The sequence below is a fragment of the Vipera berus genome, assembly GCF_964194415.1.
Source record: "Vipera berus genome assembly, chromosome: 6".
Lineage (NCBI taxonomy): Eukaryota > Metazoa > Chordata > Lepidosauria > Squamata > Viperidae > Vipera > Vipera berus.
In genome coordinates this window covers 15,416,241-15,440,034 of record NC_138208.1, presented here as the reverse complement: position 1 = coordinate 15,440,034, position 23,794 = coordinate 15,416,241, and the positions used below count along the sequence as shown (strand labels likewise).

General features: G+C 39.1%; 1 protein-coding gene across 1 annotated transcript in view; it reads left to right on the top strand.

Annotated features, from left to right (window-relative positions):
- Positions 1-13,443, top strand: part of CERK (ceramide kinase) — a 44,674-nt gene extending 31,231 nt beyond the window's left edge. Inside the window, exons 9-13 of the mRNA XM_081330934.1 lie at positions 1,072-1,177; positions 2,306-2,376; positions 5,075-5,283; positions 7,569-7,777; positions 8,724-13,443. Of these exons, the coding sequence (XP_081187060.1) occupies positions 1,072-1,177; positions 2,306-2,376; positions 5,075-5,283; positions 7,569-7,777; positions 8,724-8,808 (680 nt within the window). The 3' untranslated portion in view covers positions 8,809-13,443. The remainder of the gene's footprint in view (positions 1-1,071; positions 1,178-2,305; positions 2,377-5,074; positions 5,284-7,568; positions 7,778-8,723) is intronic.
- Positions 13,444-23,794: the final 10,351 nt, after the last annotated feature.

The following is a 23,794-nucleotide window of genomic DNA, read 5'->3' as shown; positions in this document are numbered from 1 at the left end:
TGGTGAGATAGGATGGGCCAACTTTCCCTAATGGAGGGTTGACTTGACCCTAGATTTAGTTTTAAAGTTTTCTGTCCTAAACCCAGCCATTTGTGGCTTAAGCAGTGAATGTTAGTTTGATGCAGATCATCTATAGCTCTAGGCGACACAATGCTAGTTTTGTATTTATCTTACCATATTTTGTAAATTTAGCCAAAGCAGTTAACAAGCCATAGTTTATTTCTTAGAGTGATACCTGCATTCAACAGTCTAGTTAAGGAAATCATGTGTTCTTATGATTGGTACTGGTTGATCAGGTCACTCCTCTGTTGCACTTGATATCTGTTCTATGTCTGAATAATCAGGGCATGGAAGACATGGCAGGCATTTCTTTCTGAATCATTGAGTCTCCAAGTCAGGAAAGTCTACAGAGCACATTTAGATGGTACATAAAGGAGATTTACTAAGAAAAAAGTCATAGATATGACTCTAGAGCAGGGATTCCAACCCCCGGTCCGTGGACCAGTACCGGGCTGCGGCTTGCCAGCAACTGGTCCACACAAACAAGTAAAGCCCCATCCGTGGGATGGAGACAGCACACAAAACCATACACGCCCTGGTCCACAGAAAAACCTCTCTCCATGGAACCGGTCCTAGTGCCCAAAAGGTTGGGGACCTCTGCTCTAGAGAATGACTCTCTAGGGAAAAGAGTCCAGTGGATAACCACACTAATAGCGAGTGCAGAGGTGGAAATATAACCCACAAATAGTGGCCTTTATGTAAAGGGAACATGTAGATTACGTCTCGTGACGTATCACAACGTTTTTGCCTTTGTGGAGCCGGGGTGAGCGTGGCCTACACGTGACGCATCCAGCCTGTGGGCTGCCAGTTTGACACCCCTGATGTAGACAATGCCAAGAGGTTGCGTGTAAAAAGTGCTTATTTGGGGCCCTGAGAGAGCAAGTAGTAGGAAACATCCACAGAATAATGAGCAGATGTAAAATAATTGTTCTCTTCCAGCTCTGTGGGAGAATAGGTAGAAGACAAAGCAAGAATTAATGCTTTCTTCCATTTTTTTTCTCCCCTTCCAAGGTTTGAAGACTTTCCTCTCGCATCATTACTATGAGGGAACAGTATCTCTTTTACCAGCAGCACATGCCATGGGCTCTCCAAGAGATAAAAAGCCCTGCAGAACTGGGTAGGCTAAATCATTCAGTTCACTTCAAGTGCCTGTTGAGTAGAAAGACAGGAATACATTTGCTGATTTGGCTAAATTTTAAGAATGTAAAAAAAGAAGTTGAGTTAATCATGCCAAGGATTCACAAAAACGATTCCAAATCATCAGGCATGAAATTTTCTGCTTATCTAGATTACATTTGAAATGCTACTTACGACACAGTATCATGCAGCAAAATGAATGGTGTCCTGTTAAATCCATTTTGTCTGCAGAGAAGTCATTCATTTATATACATATACACGTGTGTGAATATATATGTGTGTGTTTAGGTGTATGCATGTATGTATGTATGGACGCGGTGGCTCAGTGGGTTAAGACGCTGAGCTTGTCGATCAGAAGGTCGGCAGTTTGGTGGATCGAATCCCGAGTGCCGCATAGCAGAGTGAGCGCCTGTTACTCGTCCCAGCTTCTGCCAACCTAGCAGTTCAAAAGCACGTAAAAATGCAAGGAGAAAAATAGGGACCACTACGGTGGGAAGGTAACAGCGTTCCGTGCGCCTTTGGCGTCTAGTCATGCCGGCCACGTGCCCACGGAGACGTCCTCAGACAAGCACTGGCTCTTCGGCTTTGAAATGGAGATGAGCACCAGCCCCTAGAGTTGGAAACGACTAGCATGTATGTGCAGGGGAACCTTTACCTTTTACCTTTACCTTTACGTATGTATTAGTAAAATTCTCATGCTTGTCTGTGTGTAATCGTTAATTGGATAAAACAGTGCACCGTAGAGAAAGATATTTTGAACCAAGGTAACTCACGTGGCGCCTAGAACTCATCTGGAAAATTTTACAAAACCTTTTATGACATAACACAAAACATTGCCTCTGACTCCTAACTGACTGTGCTGTAGAGTTCAACGTGGACTTTTTTTGAGACAAATACATCTCTCCCTGAATTTTTAACAGCTTTTTCAATGAAGGCAGTACCTTAGAAGCTCTGCCATCATTGAAAGCACTGAGAAATCTTCTAAGGAAATAGCTCTGAAACAAAAACTCAGTGAGCCGCAGGCTGTCCTGTTGATAAATTAAATTAAATTATTTTTTAATACCTATGATATATTTTCAATATTGAAGTTGTTACTTTTGTTGTTTAGGTGCCGGATTTGCAAGCAAAGTAAACTACAGCTGGAGAAACAGCAGAAGAAAACGGAAAAGGAGATTAAAAGTAACTTTGAAGTTTGTAGAACCTTGCTTGTTAATGGTTAGATTTGCTCAGTTAGTTTCTAATACCTCTTTTATTTGCAAGACAAGTATAAAGACAGGTTCCAAGTCAGAACAAGAAAAGAATGAATTTAACTGCTATAGAAACCCAGGGAAAATTCAGAGGAGTTTATAATCAGACAGGCTTTTTCAGATTTATTATCACTCAGTATAAATGCTGATTTATAACAGATGCTGCAGTTGGTACAGTTTATGAAACTATGGTAAATGCAGTGTATTCAATTACCAACTTTGGAGTTAAAGTAATGCTGAAATCTGTATTTTTCTTGGTGTAAAAACCACTTTCTATCCTACTTCTTCGAAGTCCAACTTTTGGTTCCTTAAGACCAGAGGTCCCCAACCTTTTGGGTACCAGGGACCAGTTACGTGGAGAGAGGTTATTTCCACGGACCGGAGGGGGTGTGGTTTTGTGTGCTGCCTGCATCCCGCGGATGGGGCTTTGCTTGTTTGTGCAGACTGGTTGCTAGCATGCCGCGGCCTGGTACCGGTCCACGGACTGGGGGTTGGGGACCCCTGCCGTAGACTGTCACAATGGAAAACCATTGCTTGCACTATTCCGATCTTTGTAAGTGTAGACACATCACAGCGTCAGAATAACTCTTCTGAGGTCTTCATGGCTATTCTACTAGCCCATGGCATATTTCTTGACTGCTTGTTCCTTTACTGTTGATATTATCAAGTAGATTTCCAGTTTTCAGCTCTTCAAGAAACAGCTTGATTATACTTCACTCCATGCCATCAAAGATTTCTCATTTCAATTGAAGTACAAGAACTGGCCAGACTGAGTATTCTTCTTGATTTAAATTCTATTTCAGGTCCATGCCAATATTGGGGGGGAAAATCTAATGGAAATGTTTGGGATACGGGAAGCGTAAAATATTAAATGTCCCTGAATTAGGGATAGCAAGTAGCCTTTGTAAAACTTCAAGTCTTGTCTCCTCTGTACATTACCACAATTGGTTGGGCATGATAAGAAAAACAGTCCAGCCATCTGGACTATACTAGAAGAAAAAGGGCAGTGTAGGCTGCCTTGAACTCCTGGAAGACAGATTATAGATATAAAAAGCAGTAAAGAAATACAGATAATCCGCAACGTACAACCAGTCATTTACCAACTGTTTTGGGCCTGTTAAATCACATCCAGGCATTGTAAGATGTTGGACTGGACCTTCTGGTCACATGACCAAAAAGCTGCTTGCATTTACAATCTGCAGCATAGGATCACCATTTGCAACATTCTCTGCTGGCTTCCCCAAAATGTCAATGAAGAAATCAACAGGGAAGGTTGCCAGTGGAGGGGATATTGGATTTGAGGTCTGTTCCCCCAGCACACCAAGGGATTTCCCCTCTTTGCCATGCAGAGAGAAGAAATTCCTTCCACAAGTTGGCAGAATGACCTCAAATCTGGCAAAAAAAAAAAAAAGAGATGCTAGTGATGGCCAGCATTCTGAGCCTTTCAGAAAGCTGCGGTTTGCTTGCACTTTCACTTCCAAAGTTTTTTTCTTACAGCATGCCAAGGCATTTTCCCTCCAAAATCTCCCAGTGCACTTGAGGAAGGGACCTCAAATCTGGCCAAATGTTAGCAAACACTGTCATTCTTGTGACTGTTCTCCCAAGTTGGTCAAGAAGAGGGACCCAGGCCTTTCAGATGTCGTAGAACACCCAGGTCCTCTCTGCAGCCCATGTGTTCAGGAAGCCCAGGCAGCCCGTCCTGTGCTGCGCTTAACAACCTACGTGGTCATTTAACAACTGCAACTAGGAGAACTGGGATTGCGATTCTTGAGAGCAGTGATCATGTGGTGTCTCACGTAATGACTGCTTCACTCAACCGAGATTCTGGTCCCAATTAGGGTTGTAAGTGGAGGACGATCTATATGAGACTTAGGGATTGATCAGTAATTTTAGAGCTTTTGAGAAGAAATCAGCACAAATATCCAAACTTGGATTCTAGTTAACAGTGCAGGTGATTCTCTGAAGTCCTGTTTTGCCAGGGACCTTGGGTTGAGTTATGCATTATATTAACGCTGCCTTTTTAAAAATAATAATATTTTTTTTTTTGCAAAAATCACTTGTTTTGAAGGAAAAGCAGTCGTAAAACTCAGTTTGATTAAAACCTCAGTTACCGTTCCTGAAGGGACGCGGTGGCTCAGTGGGTTAGGACGCTGAGCTTGTCGATCGGAAGGTCGGCAGTTTGGCGGGTCGAATCCCGAGTGCCGCGTAGCAGAGTGAGCGCCTGTTACTCGTCCCAGCTTCTGCCCACCTAGCAGTTTGAAAGCACGTAAAAATGCAAGTAGAAAAATAGGGACCACTACGGTGGGAAGGTAACAGCGTTCCGTGCGCCTTTGGCGTCTAGTCATGCCGGCCACATGACCACGGAGACGTCCTCGGACAAGCGCTGGCTCTTCAGGCTATGAAACGGAGATGAGCACCGGCCCCTAGAGTCGAAAACGACTAGCACGCATGTGCGGGGGAACCTTTACCTTTACCTTTACCTTTACCTACCGTTCCTGATACGTCTGGGAGATGTAAGGTTGGGAAAATTGCCATCCATGACTTCACCCTTTGTGGAGTCAAGCATGTCTTAAAACATCGCTCAGAATCCAGAGAATAGCAAGAACAACATGCAAATATATCTCTTTCAGGGGATGAGGAAGGAGAATGGAAAGTTATTAGAGGGAAGTTTCTAGCCATCAATGCTGTAAACATTAGCTGTGCCTGTCCACGCAGTCCTAAAGGCCTTTCACCAGCTGCTCACCTGGCGGATGGCTCTGCAGACCTCATTCTAGTTCGTAAATGTTCCCGATTAAATTTTCTAAGATACCTCTTAAGGCATACAAACCAGCATGATCAGGTGCGTATTTTGCTCTGTAACGGTATATCTTCACAATTGGAACGGTGGCGCAATCGGATGTAGATTAATAGTCTTCTGGTGAAACCCAGAACAGAACAGTTGCATAACTTACAAGAAGTATGGATAAAATCTAGACTTTCTAGAACGTACAGCTCAGAGGATGCTTCATCCCATCACCCTCCAGTTAAGTGTCCTTCTCAGAAGGAGGGAGACTTAATCGATTGGTTATTTTCACTGACGCTGCTTAGTCCTTACCACTCCATGGATGGGGCTATATTTTATGTATTTATTCATTCATTCAATTTTTTATAGCCAACCAACTGAACCAAGTGACTCTGGGCAGTTTATAATTCTAAAATTATAAAACAAAACAATTACAAATCATTGAAACAGTAAAAACATCCACAAAATAAATAAGTACAAACATCAGCCGGGATGATTAACCAGCTAATAGTAAAACCAACAGGGCCCTTAATATATTCTGAGTTTGCATGAAACATGCAAAGTGATGAATCATGCATTGTAATGCCATGATACAAGTTACACCCTTTCATACTTGTGTTGTAATGCTGCCCACAAATGTGTAAGAGGTAACATTTCAACATTTAATTCTTTGCCCTCCCTGCAGCTATGCCTAATAACCTAGTTGTTTTATTTTACAATTATATCTCTCTTTACATAATGTTCTCTGGATAGCATTAGACCAGGCATGTCAAACTGCCGGCCCATGGGCCGGATGCATCACGCCAAAACTGCACCCACCCCATTGCCGGCAATGGGGAAAAAGCCCCAATACGTCATGCGGCATCACATGACGTCGTGAGTTTGACATGCGTGCATTAGACAGTATTGCACAGTTTTTCATCTGTAAATGGGGTATAATATTCATAGAGTTGAAGGAGAAGCAGATATAAAAGTTACCTTTATGTAACATATCTGTTGTACAGGTAGTCCGCAGAGTACGAACACTTCCATTCCTTAATTCTGCCTTTAACCCAAATTTGTATTTACGTTGGAACAGGTTACTGTACTTGCACTTCTTCATATCAGGAAGGAGCAACAACATTTACAAAGCTTTTTGTAAAATTTTAAATTTACAACTTTAGGTTTTATGCCTTACAGCAGACATGTCAAACACAAGGCCCGGGGGCCGGATCCGGCCCGCGAAGTGGTTTCATGTGGCCCGCGAAGCCATCCTGGAAACAGTGAGGGAACGGCCCCCACTGCCTTGGCCCTGGCCCAGAGACCCTCCTTCTGCCAGAGACCCTCAGATCTGTCCCACTCCTGCCCGGCCCCCATAGGAAGCCTTGATATGAACGATGTAGAGCTGGCCATGCCCACCCAGTAGGCCATACGCACTCTAGCCACGCCCACCCAGTAGGCCACACCCACCCTGGCCATACCCACCTGGCCCCCTGAGGGCAACCGCAATGCTGATGCGGCCCTCAATGAAATTGAGTTTGACACCCCTGCCTTACAGCATGAGTTATGTGAGAAACAGACTTCCAGCAAGGAGAATACACTGGAATTTCATTTCTCACCATCTTGAGAACCTGCTGGAATTCAATCCCTCACTTTTCCTGCAGGCAAAGTGATCTGATTCAAAATGGCAGATGGCATTCCCCTTCCTGGAGCCAACGGATTACTGAAGCCACATAGTGCTTTTGTGAACTGTTGAAAACAGCCTGTATACTGCACTAAAAGAACATGCACTTTTTCAATAATGCTGATGTAAGTATTGCGCAGCTTCAGCAGTTCATCAACGCAAGAGAGGAGAATGCCATCTGCCATTTTGTGTTGTATCACATTGTTGGTCAGGTGTCCAACATTTAAAATACTGTAACAGGTGAACCATCTACCATTTTGTAACAGGTAGCTCTTTCATATCTAGGGATTTCTTCCAGTCATTCCTTAACATGGGAATTGCTTGTACTACTCTAGTGGCATTGAATCAGTTTAATGTAGCTCAGATGAAAATTGTAGCAAATGCAAACATTTCACCTTCATTCATAGAAATAGTTTTGTATGCAGTGTATGGTTTATTCTACTGGCAAAGAAAAGGTTCAGAAAAATTGAATTTTATAGCACAATTATCAGAATCTAGACTTAGATGTGCTTAAGGCTATTGTATGTCTGAGTATGCCTAACTGTATTTTACATTGTAGCGCTGTCATTTTTAAACAAAATTTAGTTAAGTGCTATTTAGACAAAAAAAAAGTCTAAGACTGACATGTCTTTTGACAATTTTTGAAGGCTGTAATTTGCTTCCTACAATTTCTCTGCAGTTTGACTTCAGCTTTGTAGAGGTTTATCGGATTAAAAAGTTTCGTTTTACATCAAAGCATTTTGATGATGGTGACAATGATGACCAGGGTATGCGGAAAAAACACTTTGGTCAGTTCTGTAGAGACCACCCAGTTTGCTGCTGCCTCCCTCCCAGCAGTACCTGGAATTGTGATGGGGAGACTCTGGATTGTTCAACTATTGAAGTCAAGTGAGTGACTTTCTTTTTTTTAAAAAAATGAATCTACGAATATAAAGAGATTAAGAGTGCAATTCACATATTAGTTCTTTCCCTAAGAGGGGCTTTAAAATTGACAGGGTACTTCCACTGCAGGTAGAGATCTGGTGTCTTTTACATTTGCATCGTTTTGCACTCCTAATAAAAAAAAGGTTTTAATCCTCTCACCTAAAAAAAATGTCAGCAGGTTTTATTAAGCAGAACTTTAGATTGTTTATTGCCTCCAGTAATAGTTCTCAGGAAGGGAGAATATTTTTTCATGTTTTTTTTTTAAAAATCATCTTCCCGGACACATTTCTAAGTACATGATAAAAAGAGTATATGATGGTTTGTTCAGCCAAACATGGTTAAACAATACCTAATTAGTCCTGTGGAATTCATTACTACAGAATCTGTTGACCATTACTGACGTAAATAATTTTGAAAGGGGATTAGATAAATTCACAGAATACAAGACTAGTAAGAGTTACTGATCTTAAAATTGGGGTTGGGAGCAATCTGCATCCATTGGTTTGGTTCAAATAATATGCTAAAATGTATATTATTATTTACAAATTCTAGGCCAAATCCCAAAAAATTCTATATCTGACTTATACCTGAATCCAATATATATGTTACTTGGACTTGAGATGCTATAAACAATCCAGACAATCTAAAAGCTAATAAGAGACACACCGATATATGTGAAGAGGTCTTAATTTGGACTATATTCCATTTATTTATTATGGCATTTCTCCAAATAAAAAATATACTAGGAAAAAACACAAAACATAGCTGTATTTGCTATCTCAAATTGCCATTGTGAATAGCTTCGTACAGTGAATAATTGAGAGACTTTTGTTCTTATTAGTGACTGGCAGATTGATAAAATGGATAGAATTTTATCATGTGAAGATTTTACCATTTCTTACATTTTCAGAGTTCACTGCCAATTAATTAAACTCTTTGCAAGAGGAATAGAAAAGAATCACAAACCTGAATCACCTTACAAGCAACTTACCTGAGCAGTTAATTTAAGTCAACACTGCAAGAACATGAAGGAAAAAAGGCAACATACAGACAAGCATTTCTGGCATGTTAATAAATGTTTTTAAACTTTATTTTTCTGGTCAAATTTTAATTTTGGATAGATTTCTTTTCAGTTAATGTGTTTATTTTAAATTATTTCATCCTAGGACAGTGAAAGATTTTTGGCTAATATTTGCTTTCTTTTGTTATGAATGGATTCTGTGGATATTGTATAGTAATAATTAGACAATGCAGTTTGATGACTTTAATTTGGCCTTGAAAATAAGTCCACAAAAGATAAGTAGATTAACTTGCTAAAGGTTTTCTCTGCTATGTTTCTAAGCTAGATGCTCCTTCTCTTAGGCCAGGATAAAAAAGCTGGCTATTATTATTATGGTCTGTCGCACAGTCAGCCAGATGTTCAGACTGGATTTATATTTTTGTCCACCTATCAATTCCTTCCCAAGGACCTGGGATAGGCAGATGTGGATGTTTGATGGTGTTAGATGTATTGTCGCAAGATATAAGCTGAGGAAAGCTGCCTTTTGCAATTGACAGATTATTATCTGTTCACAACAATGTGAAGTCACAGTTGCCAGTTCTTCAGTTGATGCTGGCCTTCATTCATATTGAGTTCTGCTGCTGCTTATTATTATTTTCATTTAATATAGGCAGTAGGTAATGAGCAGATTCTTTTATTTTTTTTAAATAGTTTCTGCCAAGCAAGAGGCCTAGCAATGTAGAGCTAGAGGCATAGTTCTCTTCATCTCCTTCCAATATAGTATCAAGAATGGATTTGTGAAAGAGAAATGGAAAAATGTACAATCCACTTGTGTATAGAATTCTTTGTTATTTATGGCTACTAGATGAATGGCAAGTTATTAAAGGCACGCCTGCAGATTTGGTAGAATTTTTGCCATTGAGGTCAGGACAAAGGATTATTATGTATGTTTGCCACCTTGAGTTACTTATAAAGTAAAAAGGTGGATTTTTTTTTTAAAAAAACTAATAAATATGGTTTGGATTTTTTGATTATAATGCAAGTAACGTGCATTCTGCTTGTAGCAGAGGCTGATGAAACTTCATTCTTTTAAGGAGATTTTTGAATCATGATTCTTTAATGGTGTATGATTTAAAGACATTTAAAATATGTTAGTATCTTATCATTAACCTTGTTTTCTCCTGAAATGACCATACTCTCATTCATTGTTCGAGCTACTTTACATTAGCAATCTCAGTGCAGTCCAAATGCACATTCTGGGTTGCAAGTAGTAGCAAACATCTTATATATTTGTATGTCATATTATGCATTCCAATGTAATATATGTATATACTTCAAAGAATCCCTTTGTTTTTCTCCTAAAGCAGTATTTCTCAAACCTGGCAATTTTAAGACATGTAGACTTCCTCCAGAATTTTCCCAAAAGCATGTTTTAAAGTTGCCAGGGTTGAGAGACACTGTCTTAAAGGATTATGTACAAAAGCTTATCTGAAACTGTACATACAGCCAGAGTAACTACAAAGGATGAAGCCCCTCAGATGATGCAGGAAAGGCAGGATAAAAGTGTATGCCACTTCATAGAGGAGACTCACAGAATTTTAATTTTTCCATGCTCCCATAATTGGGACAGTTTCCGAATACAGTATATGAAATGTTTTATCCTACGTTTTCTTTTATCTTTTTCCATGGTTCCCTAAATCGCTTCTGCAGAATTGGTGAGCACCAGTAATGTTGTGAGATGTAGTAAAAAATAAGCACCTACTCAGTGGAGGGTGGGAGGGAGAGAAAATGTTGGCAAAAAAGCCTCTCCCTTACATGAATGGATACCAGCCAGTGTTTCTTTCCAACAAAGGGTTGTCTGTGCAATCAATAGATCAGTGTTAGCACTTTAAGATATGCGGACTTCCATGCTTTTTTTGTAAAAGAAAAAGGTGCCGGAACTCACACATGTCATACAACCCGCCTTGCCTACCCTACAAGGTTCCATCCAAAAAAGGTGCCGGAACTCCGTTCTGAGCGTTCTATGAGAAAAAAAAGCCCTGCGGACTTCACCTCTCAAAATCCCCCAGTCAGTCTGCTGACTAGGGGATTCTGGGAAATGAAGTCCACATCTTAAAGTTGCCAAGTTTGAGAAACACTGCAGTAGAATCAAGGAGTAGCTGAAAAAGCAACCTGTTTCTTGTAGACTGACTACTGTTGTAACTAGAGAGAACTGCCTTGTCATTTTTACCAATTGGCAGGCTATTTAATTTTTAATTAAATATTGTTAATTAAACCCACTTGGAACCCATTTAAATGAGAATAGTATTTATACTGCGCAGGAGCTCACTTTTTCCATGAAAAGAAAAAAATAATAATCTGGATGTTACCAATTCAGATTATAGGTATATAATCAATTGCATGTTTAAGTTAATCACTTCTGAAACAGTGCTTTTTATATCTAGAATATCGAAGAGAAATCTAGAGTAATTTCTGATATGCTAGGCTTCTACTTGCATGCAAAGCATCTGATTGTACATTTCTAGCCTGAAGGATGTTGTCTAGTAAAACCTCATGGTTTTCCTGATAAATAAACTGGCCAGAAGGTGCTAGTGTCACCTTCCATATGATTTTGTAATCACCAAACAATATTTGAATGTTTAGACTGCGTCTAATAACTGATTAAAGAAATTACTTAATTCATATAAAATTTAACAAGTGAGTTGCTCTATTTATTTTGATACCCTGGATTGGTACATGATATTCTGGAATTAAACTGCTATAATCATATGTTTTCTTTGTAAAGGACTTTGTGTTACAGAAGAAAAAAATACGACCTCTTCGTAGAGGAGTTTGCAAAGATAATGAAAATCTATTCATATCCTTTGTAGAAATTTTGTATATTATTTGGACCAAACTTTCGCTTTGTTCTGCTGTCTTTGAACTTGTATAAATATATCTTTTTTAATTTTGTTTTTCTGTCTATGCTTTTCTTGAGAATGTTCCATTCCATCGTTTCCCCAACAGTCCATTTATAAGGAAGTAACTCCTATTGAATTCAGTGGGAGCTGATTTTCATTTAAATGTATAAAATTCATTGTAAGAATTGTAGGATTCCTTGTATTTTCTTAGATGGCTATAATATCTAGTTGACATAAATATAATGTTTGATAATAAGTCATTATTCATCACCGTACACATCAATAATGATAGGCTACTGTTCAGTGAAGATATTTCTACAATTCTCCATAGGTTATTTCAGTAATTTGGGGCACAGCACTCAAGTTATTTAAATGAAATGTTTCTCATGAACTCGATCCATTGGTTATTCTCCTAGAGTCCCCAATTGCTTGGAAAGTGGTCCTGCTGATACTATATTTAGCTGCTAGACACATGACTAGACAACTAAGTTATTGCCACCAAAAACATTTGTATAACTCATATCTAAATTGTGTCATAGCTAAAGTATTATTTATTTTGCCAGCTTTGGTTCTGCTCCAAAGCTTATTTTCCATCCAGTTAAATGAATAAAATATCTCTGTTGGATATGTCTTTGTACCCAATGTATCTTGACTGGAATTTTATTGAAATGAAAGCCTGGTTTTTGAAACATTTTTGTTCAATGTACACTCCATAAATATTCAGATTTTCCATGCATATAAATTACAAAATCTTCCCAGATACGTTTGTAACTCTTAACTCTAGTTTATGGTCTTCAGCAGGATGATCTATGCTCTCAAAATTAATAATGGCTTGACTAAAAAAATTTGCTCCGTTCTCTAACATGTTTTACGGTAGCTTTAATGTTGATATCCAGCTTAAAATAAGCTGGATACATAGCAGGGTGTTGTTGTTTTTTGCCAGCAGAAAGATGAATTCTGTAGTAACAAATACTTGCTAGGAAATGTTCCAAGAGTAGGAAAAGATCAAAAGTATGACTATTCTAAATTGTCAATAATTAAGTTTTGTAGCAGAATCAGTACCATTAGAAAAACTCAATAACCAAGCTGCTTATAATGTTGGCTTGTAGTAATTTTACAATTATAATGTTAGCATCAGGTAATCTACCGAAAAAGCTTTCTGGGGTGAGGACAATGTTATATTAATAGAAAGTTTTATTAGGACTTATTAAAATATTAGCTCGATGTAACTGATCAGACTTTATATTGTTACCAACATTCTGTGTTATCCAGAACCTAGTTGTATCTATAAAAAGTGACTTTTCAAAATCAGAAAACAAATGAGACTATCCAGCATAGTTCTGAAATCATGGTAAACATAGACATTGGAACTCTGTTTCCTCAAATTGTTACAAAGCACAATTCATGCTTCATATACTGCATTAAGTAATTCTTATTATAAAGCAATTTCTCTGTATATGGAATGCAATCCTATGAATGCTGATTTTGAGAGTAACCCCATTAAACTAGCTGGGGTTTGGTGCTTAATAAATGTACAAACACATATTCTATCTGTCTTTAAAGCTCAGCTTGAAAGAAGAATCAGCATTCTTAATATGTCTTATGTTTGGTGGGAAGCGCCACGTTGCCATGGGGATGAATTTATCAGTCTTGCTGGTTTCAAGATTGAAATGCAACTTTTTGTTTTTAAATTGAAAATATTTCTGGAAATAAAATTATACTGCAGATGTTATGTGTGTTCCTCTTGTATCTGTTCAAGTTCTTTATCCCAACAGGCTTTATTCCATTGCTGGGTTACAGTGTTATCTAGCGATCCTTGACTTAGCAAAGAACTATATTATACCTTTATTATTTCTCTTTCGAGATGACGCAGTGACCTGACTTCCCTCCAAGGTAGTAGCAATAGCACTTAGACTTATATACCGCTTCACAGCCCTCTTGAAGCAGTTTATAGAATCAGCATATTGCCACCAACAATTACTGACCTTGGAAGAATGGAAGGCTGAGTCAACTTTGAGCCAGTGAGAATCGAACTGCTGGCAATCGGCAGTCAGCAGAATTAGCCTGCAGTACTGCACTCTTAACCACTGTGCCATAAGGGATGCGATGGCTCAGTGGGTTAGGATGCTGAGCTTGTCGATCGGAAGGTCGGCAGTTTGGCGGGTCGAATCCCAAGTGCCGTGTAACAGAGTGAGTGCCTGTTACTCATCCCAGCTTCTGCCAACCTAGCAGTTCGAAAGCACGTAAAAATGCAAGTAGAAAAATAGGGACCACTATGGTGGGAAGGTAACAGCGTTCCGTGCGCCTTTGGCATCCAGTCATGCCGGCCACATGACCACGGAGACATCCTCGGACAAGCGCTGGCTCTTTGGCTTTGAAATGGAGATGAGCACCGGCCCCTAGAGTCAGAAACGACTAGCACGCATGTGCGGGGGAACCTTTACCTTTAACCACTGTGCCACCATGGCTCTTATCATCTAATGGGTGATAAAAGAGATTTTATATACTCGAAGCTGTCCTTGGATGATGTTGCAATAATACTGGTATAGCTAAGTATAAGGGACGCGGTGGCTCAGTGGGTTAGGATGCTGAACTTGTCGATCGGAAGGTCGGCAGTTTGGCGGGTCGAATCCCGAGTGCCGCGTAGCAGAGTGAGCGCCTGTTACTTGTCCCAGCTTCTGGCAACCTAGCAGTTCGAAAGCACGTAAAAATGCAAGTAGAAAAATAGGGACCACTCCGGTGGGAAGGTAACAGCGTTCCGTGTGCCTTTGGCATCTAGTCATGCCGGCCACATGACCACGGAGACGTCCTCGGACAAGCGCTGGCTCTTCGGCTTTGAAACGGAGATGAGCACCGGCCCCTAGAGTCAGAAACGACTAGCACGCATGTGCGGGGGAACCTTTACCTTTACTTTTAGCTAAGTATGATCTGCGTCACTTCTGGGCTGCAGATGACATAGAGGGCTTCACGGGGACCGGCAGAAAAAAAAGAAAATTGCCAGGATATGTTTATGTTGTAATCACGTACCAACAGAGAAAGGCATACAGTTTCTCTATTATAGCTATTTGCAAGCCATTCCCTAAATTTTCCTCTGAAGCGATCATCTTGGTCTCTGCATTTTACTATATTGCCCCCTGGGGCTGAAATATTCTCTGCGGCGCTCATGCAACATCAAATCACTGTTTCCTTTTCTGAAACAATGAAAATTAAGTGAATCCAGCATCACTTAAATACATGCCAGATGTCAAGTGCCCGGATTTTGATCATGTGACCATGGGAATGCTACCACAGTCGTAAGTGTAAGGACCAGTTGTAAGTCATTTTTTTCAGTGCCATTGTAACTGACCAGTTGCTAAACAAATGGCTGTAAGTTGAGGATTACCTGTACAAATTTACCCTTGCCCAGTACAGATGGCATTCAGAACTTTCCCAAACCTTGCAAGAAATAAAAAGGATAGGTAGATAGATAGATTTGTGATATATACATATGCATTTTACTTTATTAATTCCAATTCTGATTCCATTTCCTGTTCCACTGTCTCCATGATTTCAGTTTGTGAATTGGGCATTTGTTGTTGTTGTTAGCTGCGAAGTCGTGTCTGACCCATCGCGACCCTATGGACAACGTTCCTCCAGGCCTTCCTGTCCTCTACCATCTTCTGGAGTCCATTTAAGCTCACGCCTACTGCTTCAGTAACTCCATCCAGCCACCTCATTCTCTGTCGTCCCTTTCTTCTATTGCCCTCAATCTTTCCCAGCATTAGGCTCTTCTCCAGTGAGTCCTTCCTTCTCATTAGGTGGCCAAAGTATTTGAGTTTTAGCTTCAGGATCTGGCCTTCTAAAGAGCAGTCAGGTTTGATCTCTAGGAGTGACCGGTTTGATCGCCTTGCAGTCCAAGGGACTCGCAGGAGTCTTCTCCAGCACCACAGTTCAAAGTCCTCAATTCTTTGGCGCTCAGCCTTTTTTATGGTCCAGCTTTCACTGCCATACATTGCAACTGGGAAGACCATAGCCTTGACTATACACACTTGTTGAATTGGGCATATTCAAACACTAATCCATTGACTTGTTGAATCTTCTCAGGGTATATGCAACTGAAGGTAAGAATTGTAAAGATAGAAGTGTGGGCAATGCAATTTTTTTTAATCTTTACTCAGAAGTAAACACATCAAATCCAGTGTGGCTTCTTTTCCATAAGGGAAACATAGATTGAAATCCTAAAGTATGACTTCAATTGTAGACAGCCTTGTTTGGAAATAGGTTTTCTTCTTTGGAAATGTGAAACATATATTGCATATATGCGGCTCTGCCAAAAGAAATAAAATAGTCAAGGGAACCAGTTGTTTGCAAGAGTGTTTTAAAATTACTGTACATATGTTTTCTCCTTGTTATTAAAATACCACATGAAGTTTAAGATCCATTTCAAATCTATTTGCTAGTCAGCTACATTTATGTCTAATGAATAACTATAGTAAAGGCTACAGCATTGCTTGGTAACCACAATTATTCAAATCAGGAGGGAAATGAATGCATAAACATCCATAATTTTGGGGTCTGCAGTGTGGAATGATTTAAAAGCAGTATTCAAAGCTAAAGTCTCAGCAAGGCAAATGAAAACCATAATTTCCATAGATGTACAGAAATCACAGTACTTCGAGTTTAAGAAGTCAGCATTTAGAGGAACATATGTTTAGATTGCTTATAATTATTCTCATTAGATGCATCATGTATTATTGTCTATATAGATAAATATTCAGCCTTATACACAAAAATATTTTACATTTCTCTGGTTTAAATAAAGATCTCATATAATAGGCTGATATATGAAATACCATAATCCTATGCCCCCAAAAATCTCATTGCCCTTTAGTCAAAGGAAGTCCATAGTCAGATCAGAAGAAATTGATAATATATTAGATATCTGCTTCTTCTCCATATCCTGTTTTTATATGATAATTGAGGTACAATTTTGGATAATTCAAAAGTCTATACATTTATATGGTGAATAGATTGATCTTAACAAATGTATTTGGGTGTAATGTTTAGCAGACTCCTGAAAAGGAGGAGAGCCATTATAGAAAAGATTCCTTTAACCCAAGATAAGAGAAAAATGTGCAAAAGAAACTCAGAGCAAGTCTGACTTGAACTACACTAGATATAATTTATCTGTGGTAGACTTTCAAGACTGTTTATCCTACTAATAATAAAGATCATTCCAAAAATTCAACTGGCTCTTGTTTCTTGAGTTTGCCAGTCTCCAAGTGTTGATTTTGGTATTATTTCTTTTATTGACAAATTTGGCTAACATTCTCTGGCGATTGAAGGATAGTAATATTCATTTGTTGCATTGCAAATATTGTGTGTGTGTGTGTGTGTGTGTGTGTGTTGCAATATGCTTTAAATTTAAGTTGTAGGAGATTAGATGTTCTAAAATCTCAGAATGTTGAGGCAAATAAAATAGCTCTCAGAAGACAATTAGAAAGATAATTAAATTGATTTCTGTGATTCCAGCAGAGAAGTAGCCTTCGTAGTTGAGAAGAACAACCATTAGCAATAACTCACCCATTCTGTCCATAAAAACTGAATTGTTACTTATAATTGTCACCAGAAGCCTTTGAGTTGTCCTAGTGATAGAGCTTGGTTACAGTTTTCTTCAGTTTTATTTTAGTAAGAGGCAGGTCAGGGACGGAGTACTATGCTGTTGCCCTTGTGGCTTGTCACTATTCCAAAATCTACCCGTTGATCCAAATCAGCCTTCTGCCTGCCCCTATTATGTACAGTAGCTGACATTATGAAGAGCACTCTGCCACTGCATAATGTATTGACTACAAGCAGTTGTAAATCATTGTCAATGGAAAAAAAGAACTTCCTTCACATTGATCTCATTCAGCATAGGCTACCAGATCTGGCCTGCCAAAATCCAGCACAAACAATAGAGGAAAGCAAAGGAGTTTTGAATTCTATTCTTCAACCAGAATGTACACATAGAAGGCCTTCCTCTTTATGCAGAAGCAAATGAGAGGAAAATAAACTGAAGTTTGTTTATTAATATTAGTATTACAAAGCTGGATTGCACCTGGCTGATTTGAGAGAAGCTAGCAGCCAGAGGTTTTCATGTCAGTTATATCCACAAACAACCACTCAGCTTTCATGGCCATAAAATATGGGACAAAGTGTGAGTCTTTTCAACTGCTATGTTTATGTCATTTTTAATCTTTTTAACTCTCTCGTTGTCTTTTACTATTTTATTCTGTTTTACTTTTTGAGCCACCCAGTCAGGAATACGAGATGAGTGGCTATTAAATTTACTAAACCTATTTTTAAGGGTTGGGCTAAGCCTATGTTTGCAAATCATGCCGTAGAGCACTGTAATCTAGCAAAGTTTGGTTTATTCAGCAAATTATGATTAAAATAAATCAGGACTTAACACAGTACATGAGACATTAAAATAAATTTTGGTTTCTGAAGAGAAAAAATCCTAATCGAATATTAAAAATACACTGAACTAAAGAACTGAGCACTTCTAATGTATGCCATGCTATTGACATATTGTAATAGGCTGAAAGGAGGGATATACATTGAAGAAATAATAGTAATAGCAATATTTTACTTGCAATTATAATTGCAGTCTCAGATCTGTTCTTAGGGAAGCCTGCTTTGCCTACCCAGTGGGCAACAGTCTTAAAAATACATTTCCTCTGGGATCAGTTCTTGCTGAAAAAGAACCTGATCTATTAGTTGGAGTTGCAGTCTTGGGAATCCACAACTTTGTTCAAATGCAACAAATGCCAAAAATAATTTTAAAGGTTCCTTTGAACATGCAAAGAACAAGAAAAAGGTCAAGGAACTGGGATAAGGTTAAAAAAGAAAAGAAAATCAAGACTGTAACTACAATAGTGCAATTAAAAAAGGTCCATTTGAGGGGGGGTGCCTCATACATAAAGAACAGGCAAAGCTTTAGTTGCTTTGTGACTGCCCTTATCTTGATTTTTTTTCACCACATCCTGTGGATACCCTGCCAAGCAAGCAGTAGCAATTAAACATCTGTTCTGTATTTGCACAACAGTCCTAAACAATCACAGTGTGGTACTAGGTTAGAATTACAGACAGAAGAGAGGATTCCCTGGAAGATTTTGCCTTCCAATTTCTCAAATGTTTTCCTCCTGGGGGGGGGATTTTTCTCTCTCTTCTTTTTACTGATCCGAAGACAATCCTTGCTGCAAATTAAATCCATCATGGGACTTATAAAGTCCCTTACTTTAGGACCCAGGCTCAAAAACAGAAACTGTGACAGGGACCTTGGAATCCTAGTGGATGATCACTTGACTATGAGCCAGCAGTGTGCAACAGCAGCCAAAAGAGCTAATACAATCCTGGGTTGTATAAACAGAGGCAGAGAATCAAGATCATGCAAAGTATTAGTACTACTTTATAAAACCCTAGTAAGACCATAACTGGAATACTGCAACCTGGGCACCATACTACAAAAAAGATGTTGAGACTAGAAAAAGTTCAGAGAAAAGCAACTAAGATGATCCAAGGCCTGGAGACTAAAACATATGAAGAACGGCTGCAGGATTTGGGTTTGGCTAGTCTAAAGAAAAGAAAAATTAGGGGAGACATGATAGCTGTATTCCAGTATTTGAGAGGCTGCCACAAAGAAAAGGGGATCAAATTATTCTCCAGAGCACTAGAGGGCAGGACAAGAAACAACGGTTGGAAACTAATCAAGGAGAGAAGCAAACTGGAATTAAGGAGAAACTTCCTAACAGTGAGGACAATTAACCAGCGGAACAGCTTGCTTTCAGAAATGGTGGGTGCTCCATCACTGGAGGTTTTTAAGACTAGACAGTCACTTGTCTGAAATGGTTTATGTTCTGCTGCTTGAGCAGGGGGTTGGACTAGAAGACCTCCAAGGTCCCTTCCAGCTTCTATTCTATTCCATTCCATTCCATTCCATTCCATTCCATTCCATTCCATTCCATTCTATTCTATTCTATCCCTGCATCCCACTAGGAGAACTTACCCCAGATTCACTTTTTGTTGGAAATCATGCAATTGAATGAGCATAGTGAAAAATGCAGAAGGCATATTTAATATAAAGCTTATTAAAACATTTTTTACAATTATAAAACTAAAGAAAGATATAAAACAAGTGAAAATTGGAGAAAAGAAAAACAAATATATATATAAAAGCTATCTCTGATCTTCTCTACAGCAGTTTAAAAATGCATTTATCATCTGTCCTCCCTCTTACATCGCAATTCTCTTCTTCCCATATTCTGCCCGTTCTAATTATCAATCCATGTCACCAATTCTTTTTTTTTTTTTGCATTTTTAGCAAAAAGTCCAGGAAGAGTTTCCAATCACTAATAAATGTATTTGTTGTCTTCTTAATCAAGCAAGTTAATTTTGCCATTTCTGCAAATTCAGTCATCTTCACCAGCCATTCATTCCTCTGCTGTGACTATTTTGGAATTTTTTTCCTCTAAAAAAGAAGGTATTTTTGATACCAGATCAGTTCCCAGCAAATCTCAATTGGCCCTGAATTTTTGTTAGGGCTAGGGATTTCCTCCACAAATGCCGTAAGCTGCCTCAACCTTCAGCTCTTTTCCTGCAAACATGATTTAAAATCTGCAATGCTCTGTTCAGTATGTGAAACCACTTGATCCATCCACTCAACTGCAGTACCTTACCAAGAAGCAGAATCCAAAGACAAGTGGAAGTTATTTTTTTGCCACTCTTGAGACATTTGCCTTGATAAAAAAAAGAAACAGTAAACTTACCAGCAAGACTAAGGATAAAAAAATGGACATCAGAATGGCATTTCTTCATCAGCCGAAAGGCCCAGGTAGAAATTCATCAGTAATCCCAGTGGTCATTACATAAGTGACATTTACATAATTTAGTTAGGCTGAACAATAGCCAAGATGGAAATTTGTAGTGATAAACACGTATAAAAATTCTGGACACTTGACTTTGTCTTCTAGCTCCCCCTGCTGTAAATTTCCTTTTCAATCGCTGTACTTCAGAAAACTATCTCTTTTGCTTCGCACAGTTTTACATTTGAATATTCATTACTAATGTAATGGCCTGGGTATTTTATAGCACTCTTCTTGTCGTCTTTTTACAATCTCTGAGACTTTCCTGGCTTAGCCTTACTGAATGTAACTTCCAGATCTCGTAATTGTCTTAAAGCATAAAAAGCCATTTTTGCCACGGAAGCAAACAAGTACAGATCTGGAAATTTTGATACATGTAATCCTCGATTTGCAACCATTCATTTGCTGGCCATTCAAAATTATAATGGCACTGGGAAAAGTGACTTACAATCATCAAGTCTGACTCAGCCTTCAATCCTTCTGAGGTCGGTAAAATGAGGAGCCAGATTGTTGTGGGCCATAAGCTGACTGTAAAACCGCCTAGACAGGGCTGTAAAGCACTGTGAAGTGGTATGTAAATCTAAGTGCTATTGCTATTTTTCACACATGTGAAAAATTTATGCATCCCCAGATCACATGGTTACATGATTAAAATTCAGACGTTTGACAACTGGGGTCATGTGACTACCTTTTGCGGATCTTCTGACAAGCAAAATCAATGGGGAAGCCAGACATACTTAACAACTGCAGTGATTCACGTAACAATTGTGGCAAGGAAGTTGGTAAAATGAGGCAAAACTCATTTAACTTCTTGGAATACGAAATTTGGGGCTCAATTATGGTCGTAAACCGAGGATTACCTGTATGTAAAACACCCAGTAACCCCAGAGCAGTAATCCCAGGCCAAAACATTAGTCTAGTTCAGGGGTAATCAACCTTGGCTCTTTTATGACATGCTGGCTCAGGAATTCTGGGAGTTGAAGTCCACCAGTCATAAAAGAGCCAAGGTTGCCTACCCCTGGGCTAGGTTAATAGAAAATTTGTAATAGAATATTGTAATAGAATATTTGTAGCTCAGGGTTGAACTGTGGGGTCTGTGGTGCTCTCTGAGCTTGGTGGTTTTCTTGCAGTTGTTTTGTTACCCAACTAGGTAATATTACCAGCATTGAGCTGAGAGAGCACCAACAACCTCACAGTATTTTCATATTATTGTCAAGAGAATAACATGGACATGAAGCGTTCATGGGATGTGTAGGTCAAAACCAGCAAGATGGCAGGCAGAATGTTGTGATGCAAGTCATGCCTCTCTTACACATTGTAGGTTCAAAAGGGTTGGTTCTTACATCACAATCTCTCTTTGCCCCCTTGCTGATTTTGATTTTAAACTTAGGGAAAAGGTTCTATACTTCGGCAAAGAAAACAAAATCCATAGGTATAGAACAGGTGGTACCTGGCTCAATAATAGTAACTGAGAGAGGGGTCTAGTGAACAACCATGTAAATATGAGCCAGTGGTGTGCTAAAGCTGCCAAAAACACAATGCAATCGTAGGCTGCATTATCAGAGGGATAGAATCAAGATCACGTGAGGTATTAGTACCTCTTGATAAGACCACACTTGGAATACTGCATCCAGTTTTGGTCACCACAATATAAAAACTCTAGAAAGACTGCAGAGAAGAGCAACGAAGACAACTAGGGGGCTGAAGGTTAAAACATATGAAGAACAGTTGCAGGAATTGGATACGGCTAGTCTAGTAAAAAGAAGGGCTAGGGATGACATGATAGCAGTGTTCCAATAATTGAGGAGCTGCCACAAAGAAGAGGGGGGGTCAACCCAATTTTTCAAAGCACCATAAGATAAGACAAGAAACAATGGATGGAAACTAATTAACGAGAGAAGCAATTTAGAATTATAGAGAAATTTCCTGACAGTGAGATCAATTAACCAGTAGAACAGCTTGCCTTCAGAAATTGTGGGTGCTCCATCAGTGGAGACTTTTAAGAAACAGGACAGCCATTTGTCTGGAATGGCATAGGATCTCTTGCTTCATCAGGGAGTTGGGCTAGAAAACCTTCAAGATCTCTTCCAACTCTGTTATTCTGTTTATTCTGTTATTCTGATCTGCCTATTTCCCTCTCCTTGGACTCTGCTGCATGGAGTGCCCGGGAATTAAACTTAGCATGAGTCTTTATCATTTTAATTATAATTAAATCTATATAGCCAAAGTAGAAAATGAGCCAGGACAGATTTACAATAAGCATGGTAAAATATCTTTCCTGATGCTTAACTGAGAAAGTTGCCCAAAAGCAAAGATTCTCCAAGGGTACTTGGCTTTGCTACAAAGGAAATGGCTTGTAGCTGGATGATTATGAAATTCAAGCCGCTTTTCCTTTGAAGCCCTCAATGTGTGACCTCTCCATTAGCTTAAACCTTTGAAGTTCAAAAGAGTCTTAGCAAAATCTTTAGAGCCTAGGTGGGAAAATACCCTATAGAGAACATCCCTGGTTTTTTTTACTCACCTTTAGACACATAGGGCACAGAATAGATACAGAATCTGTGACGGTCGAGGACTAAACCATAGACTATCTGCAAAGTCCAAGGGAGTAAATACAAGTTGAATCCCAAATGAGTACAAAGTAACCTGAGCAATATTTTTCATGGTATGATTGGATAACATGAGGATTTCCATAGTCAGGGAAGGCAGAAAGAGAGGCACAGAAGGCAGGTAAGTAGAAATGCCCCTGGTAGCATGGAATAATATGATTTTTCTGCTGCCCTAAATAATACAGTTCTATTCAACCTGCATAAAAGCTAGCATTTAATTTCCTCTGTAAGAAGCAAATGCCTACTTATTCAAATGTAAAGTGGAAGAAAAGACCTGGGACTTGCATTTTATTTTTTCCACAATAATCTAAAGTGGCATTTTTTATCATCATCCAGTTTCTCATAAGTTTGGGGAAAATGAACTGGGAAATGAATAGTGATGCTTCTACCTTGCACAGATTTCTTGGAGGACTTGCCCCCACCCCATACAAAAATGCATTAGGCCTAAATAAGAGGAGTGAGTTTCTTCGGCAGCCTGAAGGACAAAGATACCTCTTAGGGTTCAAGTTGGAAAGACCAAAGCTGTATATTAGCAGATGAAGATTCCTTCTGTCCTTGCAATTAACCCAGCCTGAGAGTAGTGGTTATATTTC